The following is a 26,233-nucleotide window of genomic DNA, read 5'->3' as shown; positions in this document are numbered from 1 at the left end:
ATTGAATCATATTTCCACAAAGCCGTAATGGATGCTAAACAAATAACCTTGCAGTTGCAGTCTACACTGTACAGTATCTACTGTAGGTGTTCAGCTCTCATTATTGTGCTCATTATGGGTAATCTGAGAGAGGCACGTGGCTATAGTACACTAGGTATAGGATGCACAATAGTCAATGTGTTTTTATAAAATGGGTTGTTTGGATCCTGGAAGTTGATTGGTTGATTGCAGGGAGTCGTACCATCACAATGCCTGTCGTGGAAATTCTTACACAGGGACACTCAAAGTTTAAATAAATCATTGTTTACTTGTCAGCGCGCTGGATAGGTTCCAACCAACTCATTGCACCATAGTACACATGTCAATCAGGAGCTCTGCTTGGGCAGACCCAGCAGTTGTCTTATATACGGCTATACACAGACAAATTATATTTGTAGGATTTAGCATAATGAATTAATCATTACCGTTTTGTTTCATTCATGTGACTGACCAATACTGTTTCATAATGTGACAGACCAACACCTCACGAGGCTTCTCCTCTCTAAGCTGAGACCTTGAAACTGAGATATCTTTAATTTGTTCTCAAAACATGGTTTGGCTGGGCATACTGCCAAATTGTAGCTACTGGTAAGAGGAGGATTTGTTCAGTCAACCACTTGCATGAACACAGAAATTGGTTTATAGAATAGCACAAACATAAAAATGTCCCTTACATGCCCATGAACAGTTCCATTAGATGTATCAATGTGCATGCAATGTCACACAGACCAGCCAGTCAATTTAATGTATAAACTTAATCTCCCCTGGAATAAAAGATCTAGACATATTTCCCCAAGCTACTAACCTGCATTAGGTTTGGTAGAGCAGGGGTTAATATAAGCTGTGTGCCTATGCAATCTTTTTTTTTGCGATCTCCACCGTGCCATGCATTTGAACGTGGCAATACTGACAGCTTATCTGATCCAGGCAAATTCATTTATCAGGATCATTATAAATGGATATATCCAAAGAATTGGCTACAGAAACAAAGGTAAAACAAACGAAAATGCACATAGTTTGCTGTCATTTCAGCTGATTAATGTGATTGTGTGACAGCTTTAGTTGGCTAGCTAGCAAAGGAGAAGTAACATTAGCTTAGCTATCCTCCATAGCTATAGTATTGAATCGACAATCAGCTGGTTGTTGCCTATTTATACATTATTTATTAAATAATTATGTATTGAAGTTCTTGTCTCCCGTCATCATTGAACCTCTGCTAGGTAGCTACATGCCAATAATTTGTTTATATGGAATGAATAGAATGAACAACTAGGTCAAAACATGAGAAGAGAATTGACAACTAGCCTGTTCTGTTAGCGTCTTCAGAACCTCAGCACTAACAACTGACTTTTTCTCAGACTATATCATCTGGTGGAAAGATGAAATAAAACAAATTGACTCATTAAAATAATGTTTTTAATGAAAACATGTTAATATTAAAAAAAAATATATATATATAAAAGCAATAAAACAATTGAACCTCCTTGGGCCTAAGAAAGAACCGCCCGGGAGCTATCACACAATAATCCCCGGGTTCTCATGCCTTATTGCTTAAATAACTGGCTAGCTACAGTTGATCTAGGATGCACAAAAGTCAGTGTGTTTATACGGGGCTCTTTTCCATTGGTGGTACAGGAGTAATGATTTCACTCTGAGAAGAGAGATTTTACCAGAAGATTACGGCGCTCTAAGACCAGCATAAAATTGTAGACACTTAACAAACCAGAGCCAAGTAGACACTTTCAGGATAATCAAAATCCTGTTAGATAAGTGTTGTTGTGGGGAACTGAACAGTTTAAAGCCATGCACTAAAGAAATAAAGGTGATATCTAGCCAAATTGTGTTTAGATCTCTTTGTTTTTACCAGGAAGTAAACCATGGACCCATATACTAGGAAAACAGGCTGAACAAGCCAAGTGGGTGCACACTGCTTTTGTAAGGTTTATTACAGTAATTTAAGTTCATAAAACTATCTGCAGTGAAATGAGAATGGTGTCTGTTGTTCATGATGCTTTTTTATCTGAACACACCAACGTTGCATCCGCCTGAATCAGCACAAATTCTGAGCATCTATACATTAGGTAAAGAGATAAATCAAACTCGATAAAAACAATGGAAATTCCATGGAAGCACGTGGGGGAAAGATGCCGTGGGGTAAACACCCCGATTCTCCTCATTGCCCCCCAGCCCAAAAATGTGCCTACATTTACGCTATTGTTTCAAAGTTTATTTCACACTATGTTGAGGTGAAAATCGGAGTATAATGCTTGTATAGATGTCAACTCCAATACATGTTCATGTCATCGTCACCTATACACTGCATTACAGTTAAAAATTACTAACTACCACGACCGATTTCTGTATGCTAGCTATGCTACCAGCATATTCAAACGGGTGTTAGCATTTAGCAGTCACTTCCTCTATACCTGAAAAGGGACATCTTCTAAATGTTATGCATTGGATTTTAGCAACCACATTGTGGGCCTGTTACAATACATCAATCATGACGGATTTGACAAATATCCACTTTGTTGGAGCAGATTTGTTGAATGTGCACCAATCCAGCATCCTTCTTCTATCTCCCACTGTCTGCATTCCATTGACCTCTTTAATGCATCTATACTGTACACTTCACTCCATATAGGTCTCACCTCCAGTGACTCCAGGTTCTCTCCGTTCTTCATCCACCTATAGGAGGGCTTGGGCTTCCCGGTGGCCTTGCATTCCCACACTAGAGAGTCGTCAATGGGCTTCTGCACATCTTCAGGTTTCTCTATCAGATGTGGAGGGGCTGCATGGTCAAAAAAACATTGTGGTGAATTAGAACATACTCACACAGATAATATATCTCACAGGTAGCCTATACTCCTTATATTTCTAAAATAATGTACAGTATTTTGAAATTATATCATACATATAATTATACTGATCCTATACTAAAATACATCTATTTCAGTAGCACATACAGATGTAGGATCTTAATTTGAGCTAGTTTTCTACAGCAGGAAAATAATCCTGAAGCAACTGGAGTTCTGAATTATGTGGATTATAATTATAGACATGTTTGCAGGTCTTGATACATTTTTCAAGTCTGAAATTTAAAAGTGGAAATTACAAACTTCAGAAGCCTTTTTAAACCTCAAATACACTACACATTTTAAATGTCCTGCTATGCAGGAAAGTTCTCCTACAACAGTGATCAAATGAAGATTCTACATCTGTATAATGAACCTAACACTTGGATAGTAATGCACCATTTACTCCATCTGCTGTATTTTTAGGTTCTTCTACTTAGGTCCAATCATAAGCTCAATTTGCATTGCATTGCATTGACCTTATGCTTAAACAGAAGTACAACCTAAAAATACAGCAGATGGGGTAAATGGTACATGACTATCCAAGTGTTAGGTTCATTAATACAAGCCAGACGTATTAGTGTGTCCATGGGTGGAAAAAAAGTGCCATCTAGAACAAAAAAGGGCTCCTTGGCTGTCCCCATATGTGAACCCTCTAAAGAAGCCTTTTCTGTTCCAGATAGAACACTTTTGGGTTCCATGAGGAACCCTTTCAACAGAGACCCAAAAGAGCTCTACTTGGAACCAAAAAGGGTTTTACCTGGAACCAAAAAGGGTTATCCTATGGGGACAGCCACAAAATCCTTTTGGAACCCTTTTTTATAAGAGTGTACAGTACAGTGCCATAAAATACCTCTCCCAAAACCATTGAAGTAAATTATGGTGTAATTATACAGGAGCTGCATTGATTCCTACTCTATCTTCCAAGTAACTCATGACTGGTTAACGAATTAGCGAGGGGCAAAATGAGGAATATAAACCTCCAGATTTACTATCCTCGTAACTCCATGTTGTGGATGATGCTATAATCCTCTATCACACCAGGTCATTGTCACACCATACGTTTCCATTACACAGAACCTAAATAATGCCATACTGCCCGACTGACCTGCGAGGTGATTTATCTGTAATAGTACATACAAATCCAACTCTAATTGTGTTCCTGCTTCAGCTCAGCTCAGCTTGCTTTCAACAATTTCAAGATGACACAGTGAGGAATCCAATAGTAATTGCAAATGTATCCCTATCCCTCCTGTGTGTATTTGATGTGATGCATGTGTGTGTGAGAGAAAATAGAGAGAGAGAAAGAGAGTGAGAGAAAAAGAAAGAAAAAATGTGTGTTTGTGTGGTCTGTGGGTCTGTGTGTGTGGCTGGGTATTAAGAGGGTAGCCAGTATGTGTTTTGGACATGAAGTGCCCCGTATGAGATAGCAGAGAGAGAGAGAGAGGGGTACTCTGAGACTCCATTATCACCAGTCATTTAGCATCACATCCATGCCAGTGCAATCTAACAGAGGGTCCTCGTGGCCATGCTCCAACCTCTCCACCCCCCACGACCCCATTGTTGTTGTTGTTTTTTAGCCTTGTCAGGGCCGCTCACTCCATCCCTCACCCACTGTGAACGTATCGACTCTCAGTCACAGATCACCAAATGAAAGCAGGCAGCCCATCCCTGGCTGCATCAGGCCCGGTGTGCACACAATCAGCCCAAACATTTCAAATCAACCAGCTAAAGCAAAGAGGGAGATTGGGGAAAGGCAAAAGGGGAATCAGAGAAAAGGACTTAGGACAAAGTTTTTATGTGCAGTATCTTGAGATATGAATTATTGTAGGAAAGTATGAAATAAACTGCAGAGTTAAATTTCTGATTAAAATCAGTGGCATATGCATATTTAGTTGTATTCATCTCCAGAGTAGGCAACCTTTTAGAATGCAAATGATCCATGATCATTAGTCCCTGTGTTTTGATTTAATACTCATCATCATTATACCTGTCAAATATCGACATGTCAAAATGCTCTCTCAAATGCTCTCTTTAAAACTCAGTCAAGAGTAAGACAATAGAGATGCATTTGAATGTAGCTTTGACTGACATTAAATAATAATTGTTATTCACCTTGTAAAAACACAAGATGTGCAAGACCCAGAAGAACCCAATTAAAGCATTAGCATATAACTGCTAAGAAACTCTCAAATAATGCCTTCATCTCTTTTCTAGGCAGAAAGCTGAGACTTTCACAGCTTTGTGGCTGCAGGTTATACTGATGTACACAAGATACATTTATCCATTCCCTGATTCCGACACAGTGCTGACGAATGTCTCAAAGGCTTAATCCAAACAGACTTGAAAATAAGATTACAGATTTGTATCACCTGGCAGAGAGACAGTGAGATGGAGAGAGACAGAGAGAGACACTTTTTACTATTTGTCTTTCTTTAACTTCTTGCGACTACAGGGGGTGCTGTTTTTCCCATTAGCATAATTGCATTACAGATTAAACGGCTTCCTACTAAATTCATTATCGTACAATATGCATATTATTACTATTATTGGATAGAAAACAGTCTCTAGTTTCTATAGGCGTTGGAATTTTGTCTCTGAGTGGAACAGAGGTCATTCTACAGCAATTTCCCTGACATGGAGTCAGATTTCACACATTTTGGCCCCTGATCTGGAGTCAGTTTTAAGGCCACTGTTATTGCTATGAGGATACGGACACTGCTTACGTCTTCCCCTGGATGCCTTTACGTGATGACGATTTGAATGGTGTCGATTGCCCAATCACAGCCCCTATGAAACAAAAACACGTGTAGGTAGGAACTTTTTCCCAGATGCGTAATGCGCGCGGAGGACACTGAACGGCTCTTCTTCCAAGATTTAGTGTAGCCAGTTATATTTTTCCGTACATGTTTCTACTCGTTATAGGAGTTAAAAACATCATAAGGTAGTTAATTTAAACCGTTTCATAGCAATTTATATCTGTTTAGTGCGATTTTGAGGCATTGCTTTGTTGTGCACTTTGACGCGCTGGCCACATTTCGGGCTCCCGGTCGTACGTTAGTGGGCATTTCGATGGACAAGTGGACATCTTTCGATCAAAAGAAGATTAGACCCAAGAAAGAATTCTTTGTCCAAGATTCTGATGGAAGAACAGCTCACAGTAAGAACAATTTATGATGATAAATCGTGTTTCTGTCGATAAATGTTAAACGTTTATGTCGCCATCTTGTTTGCTATAGCTTCGCTTGGCGCAACCTGTATTGAAAAGTAAGGATAATTTAAAAAAATGTAAGTCAGCGATTGCATTAAGAACTAATTTGTCTTTCGATTCCTGTCAACCCTGTATTTTTTAGTCAAGTATATGATTAGCTATTGATTAAACTAGATCACTCAAAGATGGCGACCGACTTTACCAGGCTTGTTTTGCTACTATTTTCATTGTATAACCACGTTTTTTTATGGCTAAATATGCACATTTTCGAACAAACTGTATATGTATGTTGTAATATGATGTTACAGGAGTGTCATCTGAAGGATTCTGAGAAGGTTAGTGAAAAAATTAATATATTTTGGCGATGATATGATATCGCTCTCTTTGGCTAGAATCAGTGCTCGGGTAACGTTTGAGTATGTGGTATGCTAATATAACGATTTATTGTGTTTTCGCCGTAAAACACTTAGAAAATCTGAAATGTTGTCTGAATTCACAAGATCTGTGTCTTTCCATTGCTATGTGCTGTGTATTTTGAACAAATGTTTTATGATGTGTAAATGGGTAATACACGTTGCTGTCTGTAGTAATTCTAGGAGCTTTGGTGAGATTTGTGATGCTGGCTGCAATGGCAAACTATGATTTATACCTGAAATATGCACATTTTTCTAACAAAACCTATCCTATACCATAAATATGTTATCAGACTGTCATCTGATGAGCTTTTTTCTTGGTTAGTGGCTATCAATATCTTAGTTTAGCCGAATTGGTGATAGCTACTGGTGTTGAGAAAAAATGGTGGACAAAGAAAAGGGTGTCTTTTGCTAACATGGTTAGCTAATAGATTTACATATTTTGTCTTCCCTGTAAAACATTTTAAAAATCTGAAATGGTGACTTGATTCACAAGATCTGTATCTTTCATTAGGTGTCTTGGACTTGTGATTTAATGATATTTAGATGCTAAAATTTAAATGTGACGCTATGCTAGCGATGCTAATCAGTGTGAGGGGGGTGGGGGGGGATCCCGGATCCGGCTTTCAGAGGCAGTAAAAGTTAATGAAACATTCTCATTTCATTAAAACCTCACCCCCTTAAAATAAAACAAAGAATATATCCTGTACTGCATACATGTGTACCATACTCACTTTTCCCTCTTCCACACGATACAAAACATCACAATAACCCCCCCCCAAAAATCACCACTTCTACAACCGTATATCCAAAACATCTTCCCCAGCTATACAGACAGCCCCCCCCAACACACCATATCTCCTTATCATTTTATAGAACTCAAATTCCACCCTAAGGCGCACAGAGGCCATCCCATTAAATACTAGTAAAGGGTCTGTTATCCTCCACCTTTGACCCTGTTCCTCCTTGTTAGCCAAATAGCCAACTTTGCCTGAGCAAACAGAAAATTCAACAACACACATTTGGCCTTTTCCTTATTTGAATAGCTGTCCCCCATTATAAACATCCCAACAGTAAAAACAACTCCCAATCTCTCACACAGACATTCCAACAGAGACATTAATGGCATTAACCTGGCGCACACAGAAAACACATGTATCACAGTTTCTCTCGTAACACAGAAAGGAACCCCCTGCCCGACTCCCGGGTCAACCCGTGCCAACCAGCTGTTAGTGGCCAGGGCTCCATGTAGAACCCTCCACTGGAGATCCCCTGACCTCTTTGGTGCTGGGGGTTTGTAGAGCCCCCTCCATCTAAAACCCACCATACTCTCCTCCCCACATACACCCTGCCACTGATGTGCCTTCACTCCTGTTAGGCTCCTAATGTTCCCCACCTTGATGCAGAGGTTGTAGAGGGCTTTACCTCCCACCCCCTCAAATCTCCCAGACTCGGAGTGCTAAAATCTAACAAGTCCTCCAGACCCCCTTGCCAGTCCCCAGTCTCTGCCATCACATGCAGTGGCGCAAACATTGGTGGCCCCTCCCCCTTTGGCCGCTCAAACACCCCCCTTACCGGCTCAGACAGTGCCTCCTGGACCTCCTCCAGGAATCTCTCCAACAGCCTAAGAGACGTTATTCCTGTTTGTTGTGCCAGGACTTCCGGGGTTTTCCACCCCTCCTCTCCCATCAGTCACAGGTCACCCAGCCTTAGTAAGCTCGCTGCCATCATTTGCCTCTGCAGGGTGGCCGAATGAACTGATTTCAAAAGGATGGCTGGGTTGTGGAAGATAGGCTCCTCCCACACCCACTGCCCAGGCTCCAAACCCCTTCTCGTGTGGGCCTTAGCAGCTGCCAGGCCCTCGGAGTAAAAATCAGAGAGAACTGCTATACTCAGCCTTTCCAGCCTCATGAGGAAAAGCTGCCGGTCCAACCCTAATCCTCCAGTTCTGCTCAGCAGTGCGCATGCTGGTTCCCTCCAGCCAGCATCAGTGTGGTACAGCAGTCTCTGCGCCACCTTTAGTCGGAATACAGCCACCCTGCTCTCCAGTTCCACCAGGCCTTGTCCACCCTCGTGGACGGTCATGTACAACACTGCCGCCCTCAGCCAGTGATGGCCCGACCAGAAAAAGTCCACCAGCTTGCGCGGGGGGGGGGGGGGGGGGGGGGGGGGGGGTTGAGGACAGCCAGGTTATACCACAGGGAAGATGCCACCAGGTCAGCAACCTCCCTCTATATGACACTTGGGACAGGAGCCACCTCCACCTGGCCAGTCTTGACACCACTGCCTGCGACAGCCCCTCCCAGTTCTTCCTGACCCACCTCTACGAGCCCAGGTACACCCCCAACATTTTAAGCCCTTCACAACCCCACTGTAAACCCCCTGGAAGCAGAGGAATGGCCCTATCCCCCCATAACAGAGCTTTGCTCTTGACCCAGTTTACCTTAGTTGACGAAGCTCCCTTGTACACCTTCAGACTGGTCTCTATTGCCTGCATATCTTGCCCATCCCTGACCATCAGAGAAATGTAATCTGCATACACTGACACTGCCATGCCTGTCACCACACCCATGCCTGTCCAGCACACTCCCTGCAGTCTCCTCCGTGGCAGGCCCAAAAAAGGCTTAATGGCTAGTGTAGATAACTGCTCCGATAGAGGGCATCCTTGTCTAATGCCCCGTCTCACCCAGACTGGCCTACTGAACCCCCCTCCCACCTTGACCATACATGACATGATGCCCCAGCATACAACAGCTTCTCAGAGGTCAAAAAACACTTCCCAAACATCACATTAAACAGATACTCATGGTCCATTCTATCAAAAGCCTTCTCTTGATCTGAAGAGATCAGTCCAAAGACAAGTCCAAAGTTCACATTAGAACCTCTTGACATGTCCCTGATTAACCTCTCTGGGGTAGGTGGGACGCAATCGTCCCACCTGGCCAATAGCCAGGGAAAATACAGAGCGCCATATTCAAATAAAATGATATAAAAATCAAACTTTCATTAAATCACACATGTAAGATACCAAATTAAAGCTACACTCGTTGTGATTCCAGCCAACACGTCAGATTTCAAAAAGGATTTTCAGCGAAAGCATAAGATGCTATTATCTGATGATAGCACAACAGTAAACAAAGAGAGTAGCATATTTCAACACTGCAGGCACGACACAAAACGCAGAAATAAAATATAATGCATGCCTTACCTTTGACGAACTTCTTTTGTTGGCACTCCAATATGTCCCATAAACATCACAAATGGTCCTTTTGTTCGATTAATTCCGTCGATATATATCCAAAATGTCAATTTATTTGGCGCGTTTCATCCAGAAGAACACAGCTTCCAACTTGCGCAACGTCACTACAAAATATATCAAAATTTACGTGTAAACTTTACCAAAACATTTCAAACTACTTTTGTAATACAACGTTAGGTATTTTTAAACGTTAATAATCGATCAAATTGAAGACGGGATGATCTGTGTTCAATACAAAAAGAAAACAAACTGACGCAACTTTTCTGTTAATGTGCCTCTTTCAAACAATTTACTTCAAGTGACCCTCATTTAAGATGGCCGTACTTCTTCATTACACAAAGGAAAAACCTCAACCAATTTCCAAAGACTGGTGACATCCAGTGGAAGCGGTGGGACCTGCAAACAAGTCCCTTAGAAATCTGGTGTCTCATTGAACAGACAGTGACCTCAAAAAAAAAATTCTGAATGGTTTGTCCTCGGGGTTTTGCCTCAGAGACATGATTCAAACAGTTTTAGAAACTTCACAGTGTTTTCTATCCAAATCTACTAATAATATGCACATCTTATATTCTGGGGATGAGTAGCAGGCAGTTGAATTTGGGCATGCTATTTATCCAAAAGTGAAAATGCTGCCCCCTACCCCGAAGAAGTTAAGAACAAGTTGTCTGTGATTGAGCGTCCCGGTACACAATATGTTTGGTCCTTATGTATTATCAAGTCCAGATGGGACTTCAGTCTGTTAAGGAGAACCTTGGAATATATATTGTAGTCCGCAAAGAGCAATGCCACAGGCCTCCAGTTCTTAAGTTCACACAAGTCCCCATTTTAGGGCAGGAGAGTCAAAGCCACCTGATGGCAGCACATCGGCAACTCTCCTACCACGACGCATTCAACACGCAATAGAAGTCCAGTCCAATTATTCCCCAGAATGTTTTATAAAACTCCACTGGGAGTCCATCTACCCCTGGTGCACGACCGGGGGACATTTGGGTTGTGGTCTCTGCCAGTTCATGTGACAACAGAGGAATGTCCATTTCATCCCTCTGTGCCAGAAAGTTTAGGGAGTTCTGCAAAGACCTAAGCACACATAGGATCACACATTTCTGCCCTATACAACTCAGTATAAAACTCCACAGTTCGCTAACGCATCTCACCCACCACAGAGGTCACCCGCCCATCAGACAATGCATACCCTTGGCTTCACTGCTCTGTCTTTCCAAACCAAAGGAGGAGGAGCTGAGAGTATCCATCTCCTTGAGCATGGAGAACCTAGCTCTTACAAGTGCTCCCTTTGCTTTAACCTGGAAAAAACGGCCCATGTCCCTACGTAATTCAGCTTAATTAGCCTGGAGGCCGACATTGCCTTGTCCCACCATCTCTAGCTCCATCTCACTAATACGACGCTCTAGTTCACCCAATACTCTCCTAGCCTCTGAGGATGAGAGAGCTGTATACCTCTGACAGAAAAGACAAATTTGGACTTTCCCCAAATCCCACCATTGACTCAGACTCATACTTCTCTGCTGCCCCCACCTTTCCCAAAGGTCTGGAAATCTGAGCAAAAAGTGGCATCTTGTAAGAGCTTTACATTAAACTTCCAATAGGATGCCTGCCGGGCCATGGTGAAATAGACAGCCGATCCATTGTTATGTGGTGATCAGAAAACCCCACCGGGAGAATGGTAGCGCCCAACAGCCTATCGCGCTGATTCCTGGACATGTACAAACGATCAAGTCAGGCTGCACTCACCCTACCCCCAAAAATATTCACCCATCTACAGTTGAAGTCAGAAGTTTACATACACTTAGGTTGGAATCATTCAATCTCATTTTTCAAACACTCCACAAATTTCTTGTTAACAAACTATAGTTTTAGCAAGTCGGTTAGGATATCAATTTTGTGCATGACACAAGTCATTTTCCAAAAATTATTTACAGACAGATTATTTCACTCATAATTCACTGTATCACAATTCCAGTGGGTCAGAAGAGTACATACACTAAGTTGACTGTGCCTTTAAACAGCTTGGAAAACTCCAGAAAATGATGTCATGGCTTTAGAAGCTTCTGATAGGCTAATTGACATCATTTGAGTCAATTGGAGGTGTACCTGTGGATGTATTTCAAGGCCTACCTTCAAAATCAGTGCCTCTTTGCTTGACATCATGGGAAAATGAAAAAATAAATCAGCCAAGACCTCAGAAGAATAATTGTAGACCTCCACAAGTCTGGTTCATCCTTGGGAGCAATTTCCAAACGCCTGAAGGTACCACGTTCATCTGTACAAACAAAAGTATGCAAGTATAAACACCATGGGACCACGCAGGCTTCATACCGCTCAGGAAGGAGACGCGTTCTGTCACCTAGAGATGAACGTACTTTTGTGTGAAAAGTGCAAAACAATCCCAGAACAGCAACAAAGGACCTTGTGAAGATGCTGGAGGAAACAGGTACAAAAGTACTTATATCCACAGTAAAACGAGTCCTATATCAACATAACCTGAAAGGCCGCTCAGCAAGGAAGAAGCCACTGCTCCAAAACCGCCATAAAAAAATCCAGACTATGGTTTGCAACTGCACATGGGGACAAAGATCATACTTTTTGGAGAAACGTCCTCTGGTCTGATGAAACAAAAATATAACTATTTGGCCATAATGACCATCATGTTTGGAGGAAAAAGGGGGAGGCTAGCAAGCCGATGAACACCTTCCCAACCGTGAAGCACGGGGGTGGCAGCATCATGTTGTCGGGGTGCTTTGCTGCAGGAGGGACTGGTGCACTTCACAAAATAGATGGCATCATGAGAAAATAAAATTATGTGGATATATTGAAGCAACATCTCAAGACATCAGTCAGGAAGTTAACTTGGTCGCAAATGGGTCTTCCAAATGGACAATGACCCCAAGCATACTTCCAAAGTGGTGGCCAAATGGCTTAAGGAAAACAAAGTCAAGGTATTGGAGTGGCCATCACAAAGCCCTGACCTCAACCCTATATAAAACCTTTGGGCAGAACTTAAAAAGCGTGTGCGAGCAAGGAGGCCTACATTTACATTTACATTTTAGTCATTTAGCAGACGATCTTATCCAGAGCGACTTACAGTAGAGTGCATACATTTTTATTACATTTTACATACTGAGACAAGGATATCCCTACCGGCCAAACCCTCCCTAACCCGGACGACGCTATGCCAATTGTGCATCGCCCCACGGACCTCCCGGTTGCGGCCGGCTGCGACAGAGCCTGGGCGCGAACCCAGAGACTCTGGTGGCGCAGCTAGCACTGCGATGCAGTGCCCTAGACCACTGCGCCACCCGGGAAGTACAAACCTGACTCAGTTACACCAGCTGTCAGGAGGAATGCGCCAAAATTCACCCAACTTATTTTGGTAAGCTTGTGGAAGGCTGCCCGAAACATTTGACCCAAGTTAAACAATTTAAAGCCAATGCTACCAAATACTAATTGAGTGTATGTAAACTTCTGACCCACTGGGAATGTGATGAAAGAAATAAAAGCTGATATAAATCATTCTCTCTACTATTATTCTGACATGTCATATTCTTAAAATAAAGTGGTGATCCTAGCTGACCTAAGACAGGGAATTTTTACTAGGATTAAATGTAAGGAATTTTGAAAAACTGAGTTTAAATGTATTTGGCTAAGTTGTATGTAAACTTCCAACTTCAACTGTATACCGTCTTGTGTTGGGATGTTTAGTTCTCCAAACATCCACTAGGCCGAACTGATTAATGATGTCCCTTAACACTCCCACTGATATTGAATGAGGCTCTCCCCCATTTCTGTCTTTCGTAAAATCAATTTTACAGTTCCAGTCCCCGCCGACCACCAGCGTCTCCTCAGGCGCAACCTGTGAGAGTTCCTGTCTAAGACCCAACTAGAACCCCCCTCTCTCTCCCTGTGTTAGGCGCATACACATTTATAAAGACAAAACCATATTGTTAATTTCTGATTTTACAACAAGCAGCCTACCCCTACACACCACCTTTGAGGAGCACATTTTTACAGACAAACCCGGTACAAAAAGGACTGCCACCCCTGCACTAAAATTTGCCCCATGGCTCAACGCATTTGCCCCTTTCCACCAGAGCCCCCAATCGACTTCATTCACCACATCACTATGCGTCTCCTGCAGAAACAACAGTACTTTTTTTGTTTGACATATTCACCCAACACACTCCTCTTTCCCGTACCTCTGGCGCCATTTATATTGATCGAGCCTACCCGAAGAGTCTCCATAAGAAGTGGGAGAAAAGTCAGCAAAGAAAGAAACCAATAGCAAAGCTCAAAAAGCCCCAGTGCCAGAAAGAAACTATTAATCTAAATAGTGTCTGAAGGTAGACTCTTACGCACTGTTGCGACCCACTTCCAACCTAAACTGTTTCCTGGGTGAGAGGACACCATGCCCCTCATTTTTCATAGCATGTACTGATCTTACAAACTTTCTCGGATCAGAAAAAAAAGCCTCAAGATTAACTTTTTTCCCCTTTGTCTCATTCCGGAAAGTGTACTATGACCCCTCTGCTTGACTGGCTGTCAGCTCTGGACCCATTGAAGAGGAGTCTGAAAAAGAAACTCATCATCCCCTTCCTCAGACTCACTTTCCTCCTCATCTTCATCTCCCATCCTGACCACCTGCCCTTCCTCTCTGGTCAGGGCCTCCCCCCTCAGCACCAGGCAAAGGTTCCATGGTGCCTTTGACCACACCAGCCTCTCCCCTCCCACCTCCTTCTTCTCCCCCTTTTTCCTTTTCCGCTTGACACCCTCCTCCTTCCCCCTAGTCTCTTACACTTCCCCACTATACTCTCCTCAGCCTCATCTACATCACCCTCCATAGCATGACTAGACTCAGCCTCCGCTACACCACCATCCATAGCATGACTAGATCCAGCCTCAGCTACCCCACCATCCATAGCATGACTAGACCCAGCCTCAGCTACACCACCATCCATAGCATGACTAGACTCAGCCTCAGCTACACCACCATCCATAGCATGACTAGACTCAGCCTCCGCTACACCACCATCCATAGCATGACTAGGCCCAGCCTCCACTACACCACCATTCATAGCATGACTAGACCCAGCCTCAACTACACCACCATCCATAGCATGACTAGACCCAGCCTCCACTACACCACCATCCATAGCATGACTAGACCCAGCCTCAGCTACACCACCATCCATAGCATGACTAGACTCAGCCTCCGCTACACCACCATCCATAGCATGACTAGACCCAGCCTCTGTTGTCTCCATCTCATTGCCCCCTGCACGTTGACCTCAATTTCCCCCACTGGCGCTTGTACCCTCACCTTGTCTACAGCCTTTATGTGGGCACGCAAAGCTCTTTTGCCCCAAATCCCCACACTCAAAACACCGTAGACTATCTGTGCTGGCAAACCCTGCGTAGAGCCCCTCCCCATGCCTCACTTTAAAATGCACATTTAGCTGTTGCTCATTGTTTTCAGAAACATAAACACTTGCCTCCGGAACGAAACAACGTGCTTAACGGCATCTGCCTGAAAACCTCCCAACAGTACACGAAAACTGCTAGCAAACTTACCAAACGACTCAACTTTTGATCATCCGTAATAAACGGAGTCAAATTTGCAACTACCACCCTTGTCGAAGGGGTAAAAAATGGCAAAATTGGCATCAACACACCCCTTACAAATATACAACTAGCAATTAGTCTACCAACCAAATTTGCTCTTTTCATGAACACAACCACAGCTTTGTTCATTCCGGAAGCGGAATGTTTAAATTCAGCTCCTACCTGTCCACCGACTGCGAGCAGAACCACCTCCACTTCAACTCCATTCTCAGGAACGCACCTGAATCCATGCCGTATAGACAGTGTCTCCTCCACGCTAGGCTGAGAAGCCATCGCGCACACCACACCTTCCAAACCCCAGGAAACTAACTCTCTTCCACCCTAACTTAAAAAAAGAACTGTGGATACCGCTAAAACAAAGTGCATTAACACTCCACCATAGAAAATAAAAATTGAAAGAAAAGACCAAGGACAGAATCAAGAAAATTAGTTAGGACTGAGCCCATCACACCAAACACTCAAACTCCAAAAAACTCCAGGCATGCACTGCAAGAGAGAGAGAGAGAGAGAGAAAGAGAGAGAGAGAGAGAGAGAGAAAGTACATCAAAATAGGACAGACCTGCTGCTAATATGGACAACCTATCCCCTGTAGCTCACAGCCAGAGCAACACTGCAGGGAGCTTGGAGACAGGCACGTTGTAAATAATGCCAAATTGTTTAATGCACAGAAAGAGTTATTCCTGACAGCTGACAGAGCCTGACTTACACACCACAGGGGCATAGAGATGGGAAACCAATTGAAGGAGAGATATTCAGTTGAATTTGGAAGAAAATCAAGAGATCATAAATATTTACCCGCACGGAATTAGATGGCCTGTATAGAAGTATGTATGTTAGTTATCACCTGCTGTGCTCAGTTTTTTTAAAACTTTGTTTTACAATCCATATAACTATACTGTATATCGTTGCTGCTACCAAAGAGAACATACTTCATAGAATTAGTCCAGGCGGCCATGTTTCTTTAGAGTATTTTCCAGCATTTATCTGTGACTGATCCACATTGTGGGAATATAAACAATGAAACAACAAGTGTAATAAAAATTGCAGGGAGCCAGACAAGCTATTCTTGTAAATGGGCCATTAAGCATGCTGCGGCGAAAGACCCCAGAAGGTAGAGATAAATCTCAGTGGTGAGGATAGCCTACAGGTACTTACTTAATAAAAGGACGTCTTGTCTGAAGAATGCCATCGTATGACTACTGGAGAACAACGGAAGGTCGCAAAGCTTCATTTGAATGTCCATAGTAAATGCAAATGTGCTGCCACTGATAGAGCCTTGAGACCTCCTGCTGTGTTATTAGAGGTCAAAACACTGTCTAATGCTGGGGCCAATAGTGACAATAATATTGGTCCAGTAGGGGGACAAAAATAATTTTGCTAAACTATTTGATTTTTCTCTCAGCTTGAAACATCCTGAATAGACAGGGATGTTTTTGATGATTTTACCTCAATAACCAAGAGAAAGGTTAAATAATAATACAAATAATACATGCATGGATGACAATGACAGCAAATCCAAAACAGAAATATTCAGCCGCAGGGAATCAGTTGAAAATCTACATTATTAAGTAAAGGATATCATCAGCTTACTATCTGAACGAAACAGACATGAATACAACTAATAACACTAACAACCACATTTCACAACTACTCTTCCTCGTCTTCATCCAGATGCTGCACTGCGGATTATTCCGATGGCATATGTGGCCCTGGTCTAAGTATAGTACATTTAACAGCTTTGATCTCCAGTCAAGTTGGATGTCAATCCCAATGCCATCTGGTAGAGACCAATACAAGTCCCACACACAAGGTCACATCCAAGGTCTCCTCCTCATCCACATCATCATTGCTTTAATCTGGATCAAAATATTATGCGCATCATGGCCGGCGGGGCCTTAATCATTTGGGATGCTCTGTTAAAACGATGCTCCCCCATGCAAAGTGGCCACAGTTGATTACCGATGGCTGTGTTTTAAACCCAGTTAGGTCTCCCTTTGATGCGTTTCAATCTGAATGAAGCTGACACATGCAGCCTTCACTGGTTCAAATACTCATGTGGTTCAGGATCACCTACCGTAGAATGAGAGCTTTCCTTTTACAGTGTTCTTCCCCCTGGAGTTCTCTGCCACACACTCGTATGTGCCCGCGTCTTCCTGCTGGAAATAGGGGATTTCCAGGACACCGCTGGCTTTCCTCACATCCACCTTCCTAGAAAAGGGGATTCCGTCCACTCTATTCCAGTTTATAGAGGGGACAGGGCTGGAGTAAAGAGGAATGGAAAGAGAAACCTTGTAGCATGTTCATATTACAAACACAAATCATTTGTAATATCACAACCTCACCACAATACTTAACCTAGATGGATTCAATTGATCAGACAAAAAAATACTGACATGTAGGTAATACATAATTCAACTAGTGTACCAGTAGTCACAGCCCCAACTCTACAAGACATCTCAGATGTCCAGCTCAGCTTCAATCAGAGGAGGGTTGGAGGCATGCAGTGATACATGAAAAATATCTCGCTGTTTGTTAATAACCTTTCTGCTTTTCATGTATTTGTGTGCCTGTTTAACCAAGCCCAGAGTCCACTTACTTTCCTAATGCAAAACATTCCAGTTTCACTGTCAATCCTTTGGCTACATGGACAATCTCTGGAAACTGAACTTCGATCTTCGGCTCGTATTCACCCATTATACCTGAGGAGAGTAATTCACAACCAATTATAAGAAAGGAAAAAACAACAACACAGATAATATGATATGTCGTTTCCTACATATGTCCTATTAGCGATTACAATCATACACCTGAGAAGTGGTTCTTTTGGAAAACCAATAACAGGTTCTCATTGTTGCTGGTATTCTCTATCTGTAAATCTCAATCACATTTCCAGAGGTTTCTCAGCCCAAATGGGCTCTTGAAATGGGAGAAACAAGCCAATTTCATCTCCTTGATATTGTGAGGCACGGTTCCCTGACTGACTGTGAAAGCTCATTCAGATCTGTATCTCCATTGTCTAATACAGCCGGGTAGCCAAGGCCCTATCAGCCATGGTAAATGAGACAGCTGGATGAGGCTCTAATCAGTGATATAGTCAAGTCACTAAACCTTGAGTCCGAGTCGAGTGCCAAGTCCCTACACTATTAGAAAAAAGGGTTCCAAATGGGTTCTTTGTGGAGGAATAGGGTTATACCAAGAACCGTTTTCTTCTGAAGAACCCTTTTTGGAAGACGAGGGTTCTTTGTAAGGCAAGCCCACTGGGCACAGATGTCAGTTCAACGTCAAAAGAAATTCACTGTGAAATCAACAACAAAAAATCACCATGTCATTGGATTTAGGTTAAAAGTTGGGTGAAATAAATTCCATTACTGGGAGATGAATTCACCTTTCAGCAGGACAATAACCTAAAACACAAGGCCAAATCTACACTGAAGTTGATTACCAAGAAGACAGTGATTGTTCCTGAGTGGCCAAGTTACAGTTTTGACTTAAATCTGCTTGAATATCTATGGCAAGACTTGAAAATAGTTGTTTAGCAATGATCAACAACCAATTTGACAAAGCTTGAAGAATTTTGAAAAGAATAATGGGCAAATGTTTCACAATCCAGGTGTGGAAAGCTCTTAGAGACTTACCAAGTGTCACGCACTGACCTTAAAGATCCTTTTTATGTCTCTATTTTGGTTGGTCAGGGCGTGAGTTGGGGTGGGCATTCTATGTTTTTGTTCTATGTTGTCTATTTCTATGTGGTTGGCCGGTTGTGGTTCTAAATCAGAGGCTGCTGTCTATCGTTGTCTCTGATTGAGAACCATACTTAGGTAGCCTTTTCCCACCTGTGTTTTGTGGGTAGTTGTTTTCTGTCTTGTGTCTGCACCAGACAGAACTGTTTTGCTTTCGTTCTCCTGTTTGTTGGTTTTGTTGGTGTTTTTGTTGTTGTTGTTGTTGATTAAATCATGAACACTTTAAACGCTGCACCTTGGTCCACTCTTCCTTCAGCCCACGAGAACCGTTACAGAACTAGCCACCACCAAAGGACCAAGCAGCGTGGTAGGAAGGAGCAGCATTTGTTGGAGAGTTGGACATGGGAGGAAATCCTGGACAGCAAGGGACCCTGGGCACAGACGGGAGAGTATCGCCATCCTAAAGAGGAGCTGGAGTCAGCTAAGGCGGAGCGGCGACGCTACGAGGAGTTGGCTCGAGGAGGCGTACACGAGAGGCAACCCCAGAATTCTTTTGGGGGCGGCACACGGGGAGATTGGCGGAGTCAGGTCATAGACCTGAGCCAACTCCTCATGTTTGTCGTGGGGAGAGAGTGACCGGGCAGGCACTGTGTAATGCGGTGAAGCGCACGGTGTCCCCAGTGCGCACTCATGGCCCGGTGCGCTACATCGCAGCTCCTCGCATCGGCCGGGCTAGAGTGGGCATCGAGCCAGGAGGGTTGGTGCCGGCTCAGTGCATCTAGCCTCAAGTGTGTCCCCTCGGCCCGGATTATCCTGCGCCAAGCCCTATGCACGGTGTCCCCGGTTCGCCAGCACAGCCCAGTGCGGCCTGTTCCGGCTCCCCGCACTTGCCGGGCTACAGGGGGTATCCAGCCAGGACGAGTTGTGCTAGCTCTGCGCTCGAGACCGCCAGTGCGCCTCCATGGACCAGTGTATCCGGTGCCTCGGCCAAGGAAGAGGCCTCCTGCATGTCACCCAGCCTGGTGAGTCCTGTGCCTGTACTAAGCCCTAACCCTTCTGCATGTCTCCTCAGCCTGGTGAGTCCTGTGCCTGCTCCCAGAGCCTGGCCTCCTGTGTGTCTCTCCACTCAAGTGATGATCCATGGCACGAAGGCTCCAGTGATGATCCATGGCACGAAGCCTCCAGTGATGATCCATGGCACGAAGCCTCCAGTGATGATACCCATCCTCCAGTGATGAGCCAGAGTCTCCCCCTCCTGTCCGGAGCTGCCAGAGTCTCCCCCTCCTGTCCGGAGCTGCCAGAGTCTCCCCCTCCTGTTTGGAGGTGCCAGTGTCTCCCCCTCCTGTCCGGAGCTGCCAGAGTCTCCCTCCTGTCCGGAGCTGCCAGAGTCTCCCTCCTGTCCTGGGCCCGCTGTGAGGATCCCCGCTCCAGAGGCGCCACATAAGTGGGTCAAGCTTAAGGTGGAGCGGGGTCCACGTCCCGCACAAGAGCCGCCACCGCGGATAGATGCCCAGAATCCGCACCTTTGGGGGGGGGGGGGGGGGTACTGTCACGTCCTGACCTTAGAGATCCTTTTTATGTCTCTATTTGGGGTGGGCATTCTGTTTTTGTTCTATGTTGTCTATTTCTATGTGTTTGGCCGGGTGTGGTTCTCAATCAGAGGCAGCTTTCTATTGTTGTCTCTGATTGAGAACCATACTTAGGTAGCCTTTTCCCACCTGTGTTTTGTGGGTAGTTCTCTGTTTTGTGTCTCTACCAGACAGAACTGTTTCGCTTTCATTCTCCTGTTTGTTGGTTTTGTTCGATTAAAAAAAATTAAAATCTTTTTTTAAGCATGAACACTTTAAACGCTGCACCTTGGTCCACTCTTCCTTCAGCCCACGAGAACCGCTATACCCAGAAAGATTCAAAGCTGTAATCGCTCCCAAAGGTGATTCTAACACGTATTGACTCAGGGGGTTGAATACTTATCTAACCAAGATATATTAGTGCTTAATTTTTTTATATATATTTTTATGAATGTTACATTTTTCTTCCACTTTGACATTACTGAGTATTTTGTGTCGATTATTTCTTTCTTTTTTTAAATATAAAATTAAATCCATTTTAATCCCACCTTGTCACAAAACAAAATGTGGAAAAAGTGAAGGGGCACTGTGTGGGAATACTTTGGAACAGATTTTCTAAATTAAAATCATTTGGAGCTGATTTACGGGTGTTTTTACAGTCTTATTTGGGGCTCAGAACTTCGGGGGCCAAAATCACTTGGGCCAAATTCGGCAAAGAGGCCACCAGTTGGGGAACCCTGCTTTAGAGGATAAACGGGTTTTTGGTAAAACCCTTCATAGAGTGTTCTAGCCTGAACCATTCATAGATGATTCTAGATAGAACCATTTACAGGGGGTTCTAAGAAGAACCCTACATAGAAGGTTCTAGTTAGAATTCTCTGCAAAGGGTTCTACCCAGCACCAAAAAGGGTTCCCCTATGGGGACAAACCGAAGAACCCTTAATGGTTCTTCACACCTTTTTTTTAAGAGCGTATGGGTCAGAGTCTTTTATGCTCGAGCCCGAGTCGAGTCACAAATCCCTTGTTGGTGCTCAAAGCTACATTATGTAATGTAGAAAGCTTGATAACATACTGTTTTACACATTGGTAAGGCTAGCAGCAAATACAGTAGCTATCTGACGTATGCTGTTGTAGCTATCATGTTGAATAATGCAAGGGAGGGAGACTTTCTGACAACAAAGTCACTACTGGTCGAGTCCAAGTCCAAGTCATGACTGGTTGAGTCCGAAAATTGTTACTTGAGTCCGAGTCAAGTCCGAGTCCTGGACTCGAGTTCTACAACACTGTCTCATACCATAACCTTTAGGAGATAATATAAGCTAATGTGATGTGTGTGATTGGATGGTTCATTGTTGATTCCTCATTGTCACACCAGTAGGTATTGTAAGTTGGGAAAAAAAAGATACCTTCTCATGCTGCATCTTAAAAAATAGTATGCACTAGAAGTAGTGATTCCAGACAAGCAGAGATCCAGTGTCCTGCATTTTAAACCTAACCCTGAAATGCTGCTGCTTCTGCAGTGTTTTATCAAAACACAAAACAAAACCCAACTGCTTAGATACAGTCAGTGTAATTTACTGTAATATTATGCTATACTATGGCCTCCCGAGTTGCGCAGTGATCTAAGGCACTGCATCACAGTGCTAGCTGTGCCACTAGATATTCTGGGTTCGAGTCCAGGCTCTGTCGCAGCTGGCCACAACCGTGAAACCCATGGGACAGCGCAAAATTGGCCCAGCGTCATCCAGGTTAGGGGAGGATTTGGCCAGCAGGGATGTCCTTGTCCCATCACGCACTAGCAACTCCTATGGTGGACCGGGCGCAGTGCACGCTGACACAATCGCCAGGTGCACAGTATTTCCTCCAACACATTGATGCGGCTGGCTTCCGGGTTAAGTGGGCATTGTGTCAAGAAGCAGTGTGGCTTGGTTGGGTTGTATTTCGGAGGACGCATGGCTCTTGACTTTTGCCTCTCCCAAGTCAGTACGGGAATTGCAGCAATGAGACAAGAATGTAACTACCAATTGGATACCATGAAAAAGGTGCAAAAGTAAAAAAAGAAAATCCCACGAAAATATTACGCAATACTATCATCAAATCATATTTTATTGGTCACACACATGGTTAGCAGGTGTTATTGCGAGTGTAGCGAAATGCTTATTCTTCTAGATCTGACAGTGCAGCAGTATCTAACAGCTAAAATCTAACAATTCCACAACAAAACCTAATATCTAACAATTCCACAACAAAACCTAATATCTAACAAATTCCACAACAAAACCTAATACACACAATCTAGTAAAGGAATGGGATAAGAATATACACTGCAGTTCAAAAGTTTGGGGTCACTTAGAAATGTCCTTGTTTTTGAAAGAAAAGCAAATTTTTGTCCATTAAAATAACATCAAACTGATCAGAAATATAGTGTACTGTAGACATTGTTAATGTTGAAAATGACTATTGTGGCTGGAAATGGCAAATTTTTTATGGAATATCTACATAGGCGTACAGAGGCACATTATCAGCATTATCAGTATCACTCCTGTGTTCCAATGGTACATTGTGTTAGCTAATCCAAGTTTATCATTTTAAAAGGTGAATTGATCATTAGAAACCCCTTTTGCAATTATGTTAGCACAGCTGAAAACTGTTGTGCTGTTTAACGAAGCAATACAACTGGCCTTCTTTAGACTAGTTGAGTATCTGGAGCATCAGCATTTGTGGGTTTGTTTACAGGCTCAAAATGGCCAGAAACAAATAACTTTCTTCTGAAACTCGGCAGTCTATTTTTGTTCTGAGAAATGAAGGCTATTCCATGCGAGAAATTGCCAAGAAACTGAAGATCTCATACAGATCTCTATCCAGAATAGAAAGAGGAGTGGGAGGCCCCGTTGCACAACTGAGCAAGAGGACAAGTACATTAGAGTGCCTCACAAGTCCTCAACTGGCAGCTTCATTAAATAGTACACGCAAAACACAAGTCTCAACGTCGTCAACAGTGAAGAAGTGACTCCGGGATGATGGCCTTCTAGGCAGAGTTGCAAAGAAGAAGCCATATCTCTGTCCAGTGTCTGTGTTCTTTTGCACATCTTAATCTTTTATTTTTATTGGCCAGTCTGAGATACTATTTAATGAAGCTGCCAGTTGAGGACTTGTGAGGGGTCTTTTTCTCAAACTAGACACTCTAATGTACTTGTCCTCTTGCTCAGTCTGTAAGTAGGCAGCCGCCTCTCTGTGCTAGTGGTGGCTGTTTAACAATCTGATGGCCTTGAGATAGAAGCTGTTTTTCAATCTCTCTGTCCCAGCTTTGATGCACCTGTACTGACCTCGCCCTCTGGATGGAAGCGGGGTGATCAGGCAGTGACTTGGGTGGTTATTGTCCTTGATGATCTTTCTTGCCTTCTTGTGACATCGGGTGTTGTAGGTGTCCTAGAGGGCAGGTAGTTTGCCACCGGTGATGCGTTGTGCAGACCTCACTACCCTCTGGAGAGCCTTACGGTTGTGGGCGGTGCAGTTGCCATACCAGGCGGCGATACAGCCCGACAGGATGCTCTCAATTGTGCACCTGTAAAAGTTAGTGAGAGTTTTCGATGACAAGCCACATTCTTTTCAGCCTTCTTCACCACACTGTGTGTGTGGGTGGACCATTTCAATTTGTCGATGATATGTACACAGAGGAACTTAAAACTTTCTGCCTTCTTCACTGCTGTTGTGTTGATGTGGATAGGGGGGTGCTCCCTCTGCTGTTTCCTGAAGTCCAGAATCATCTCTTTTGTTTTGCTGACATTGAGTGAGAGGTTATTTTCCTGACACCACACTCCGAGGGCCCTCACCTCCTCCCTGTAGGCTGTCTCGTCATTTTTGGTAATCAAGCCTACCACTGTTGTGTCATCTGCCAACTTGATGATTGAGTTGGAGGCGTGCACGGCCACAATGTCATTGATCAATAGGGAGTACAGGAGGGGGCTGAGAACGCCCACTTGTGGGGCCCCAGTGTTGAGCATCAGCGGAGTGGAGATGTTGTTTCCTACCTTCACCACCTGGGGGCAGCCCGTCAAGAAGTCCAGGAACCAGTTGCACAGGGCAGAGTCGAGACCCAGGAGTTTGGAGGGTACTATAGCGTTGAATGCTGACCTATAGTCAATGAACAGCATTCGTACATAGGTATTCCTCTTGTCCAGATGGGTTAGGGCAGTGTGCAGTGTGATGACGATTGCATCGTCTGTGGACCTATTCGATCGGTAAGCAAATTGAAGTGGGTCTAAGGTGACAGGTAGGGTGGAGGTCTCTCAAAGCACTTCATGATGACAGAAATGAGTGCTATGGGGCGATAGTCATTTAGTTCAGTTACCTTAGCTTTCTTGAGAACAGGAACAATGGTTGCCATCTTGAAACATATGGTATTATTTAATGGTAGGACGGCTGACTACACATAAATGTTTCCCCTGATTCAAGCAATTATAGTTGTCTTAAGGACCATATTCAATAGAGAGGGTTAATTTACTCATGATCATCTCTAAGAGGGTTGAATAATTAGCAGTAGTAGTTTTCATGCTAACATACTGAATGCAACACGTGGGTATGAACCAGGGTCTCCCACAGGAACAACCAACATATTAGCCCATTAGACCAAGATGAAATTCCCTGACGGGCCGAGGGCCGATGCTGGTTTTGAAGTTTGCAGGCAGGTTACCTCATCCTGTGACCATGACCAACTCATGTCCGCTACATGTACTTGCGCCTGACATATCTGATAGATATAACGATTAGAAAAATATATCTGATATTTGTTCATGTTAAAAGGACTCCTCTGGTTTCAAATTGAGGCCTAAACAGTTGGAGTAAAATATCTGCTCAAGACCATGCAAGAAAGCCCACTAGCCAATGGTTGTGGTGCTTCAGGCTGGCTTTGTCAAAGGCTCTCCAATGAAAATGTATTTTGTCTGAGTGATCTAATTGTTGGCTTTCTCTAACTAATGTTTAACACTATGCAGAGATACAATTATTCATATAATGTATGTATGATTTATTAATGGTATAGTAGTGTAGTTTAATATTACTGACATTTCACCTAATGATTGTGAACAAATTACACAATTCTAATGTGATAGTATTGAACACATTACACAGCACAACAGCCAGAAAATGAACATATGAAATAGGAATATACTGTTTTTATAGGGTGTAAGTGGTTGTCGTAGAACTGGATCTCACCATCACTGCGGAGCACCAAAGGCGTGGGCGGGCCCTGGACTCTGGTTTTGGTGACAGTATTGGTCACCACACAGGTGTAGTTGCCCACATCAGAGGGCTCCACTTTAGCGATGTATAGATTCCCCGTCTCCTGGGAGATAAAGCGTCGTGTGTCCTGCTTCACAAACGAGGGATACTCATTAAAAATCCAGGAGAATGTCAGATCTGTGGAGAAAGGAGAAGAAATGTGTGAGATCGAATACAACAAAAAATACACCAGGATTTCAGGGTCACGCTGACTCTCCTTATTAGAATAATAACACGGGAGAATAGGGAGAATACCAGTTTTGTCTGGTTGGAATTGATTTGTGGAGTAGCAGG

The 26,233-nt window shown here is 43.5% G+C and overlaps 1 protein-coding gene across 3 annotated transcripts in view; it reads right to left on the bottom strand.

Annotated features, from left to right (window-relative positions):
• The window catches only part of LOC129851141 (contactin-4-like), a 252,701-nt gene that overhangs the window by 61,350 nt on the left and 165,118 nt on the right, over nt 1-26,233 (bottom strand). For all 3 annotated transcript variants that reach the window (XM_055917466.1, XM_055917468.1, XM_055917467.1), the window contains exons 6-9: nt 25,874-26,077; nt 18,008-18,110; nt 17,486-17,670; nt 2,691-2,830 (exon numbers count right to left, since the gene is read on the bottom strand). In XM_055917466.1, coding sequence (XP_055773441.1) covers nt 2,691-2,830; nt 17,486-17,670; nt 18,008-18,110; nt 25,874-26,077 — 632 coding nt within the window. The remainder of the gene's footprint in view (nt 1-2,690; nt 2,831-17,485; nt 17,671-18,007; nt 18,111-25,873; nt 26,078-26,233) is intronic.

This window comes from Salvelinus fontinalis, chromosome 3, assembly GCF_029448725.1.
Source record: "Salvelinus fontinalis isolate EN_2023a chromosome 3, ASM2944872v1, whole genome shotgun sequence".
Classification (NCBI taxonomy): Eukaryota; Metazoa; Chordata; class Actinopteri; order Salmoniformes; family Salmonidae; genus Salvelinus; species Salvelinus fontinalis.
Note: the sequence above shows the minus strand (reverse complement) of the source record. Positions and strands in the feature narration are given on the sequence as shown.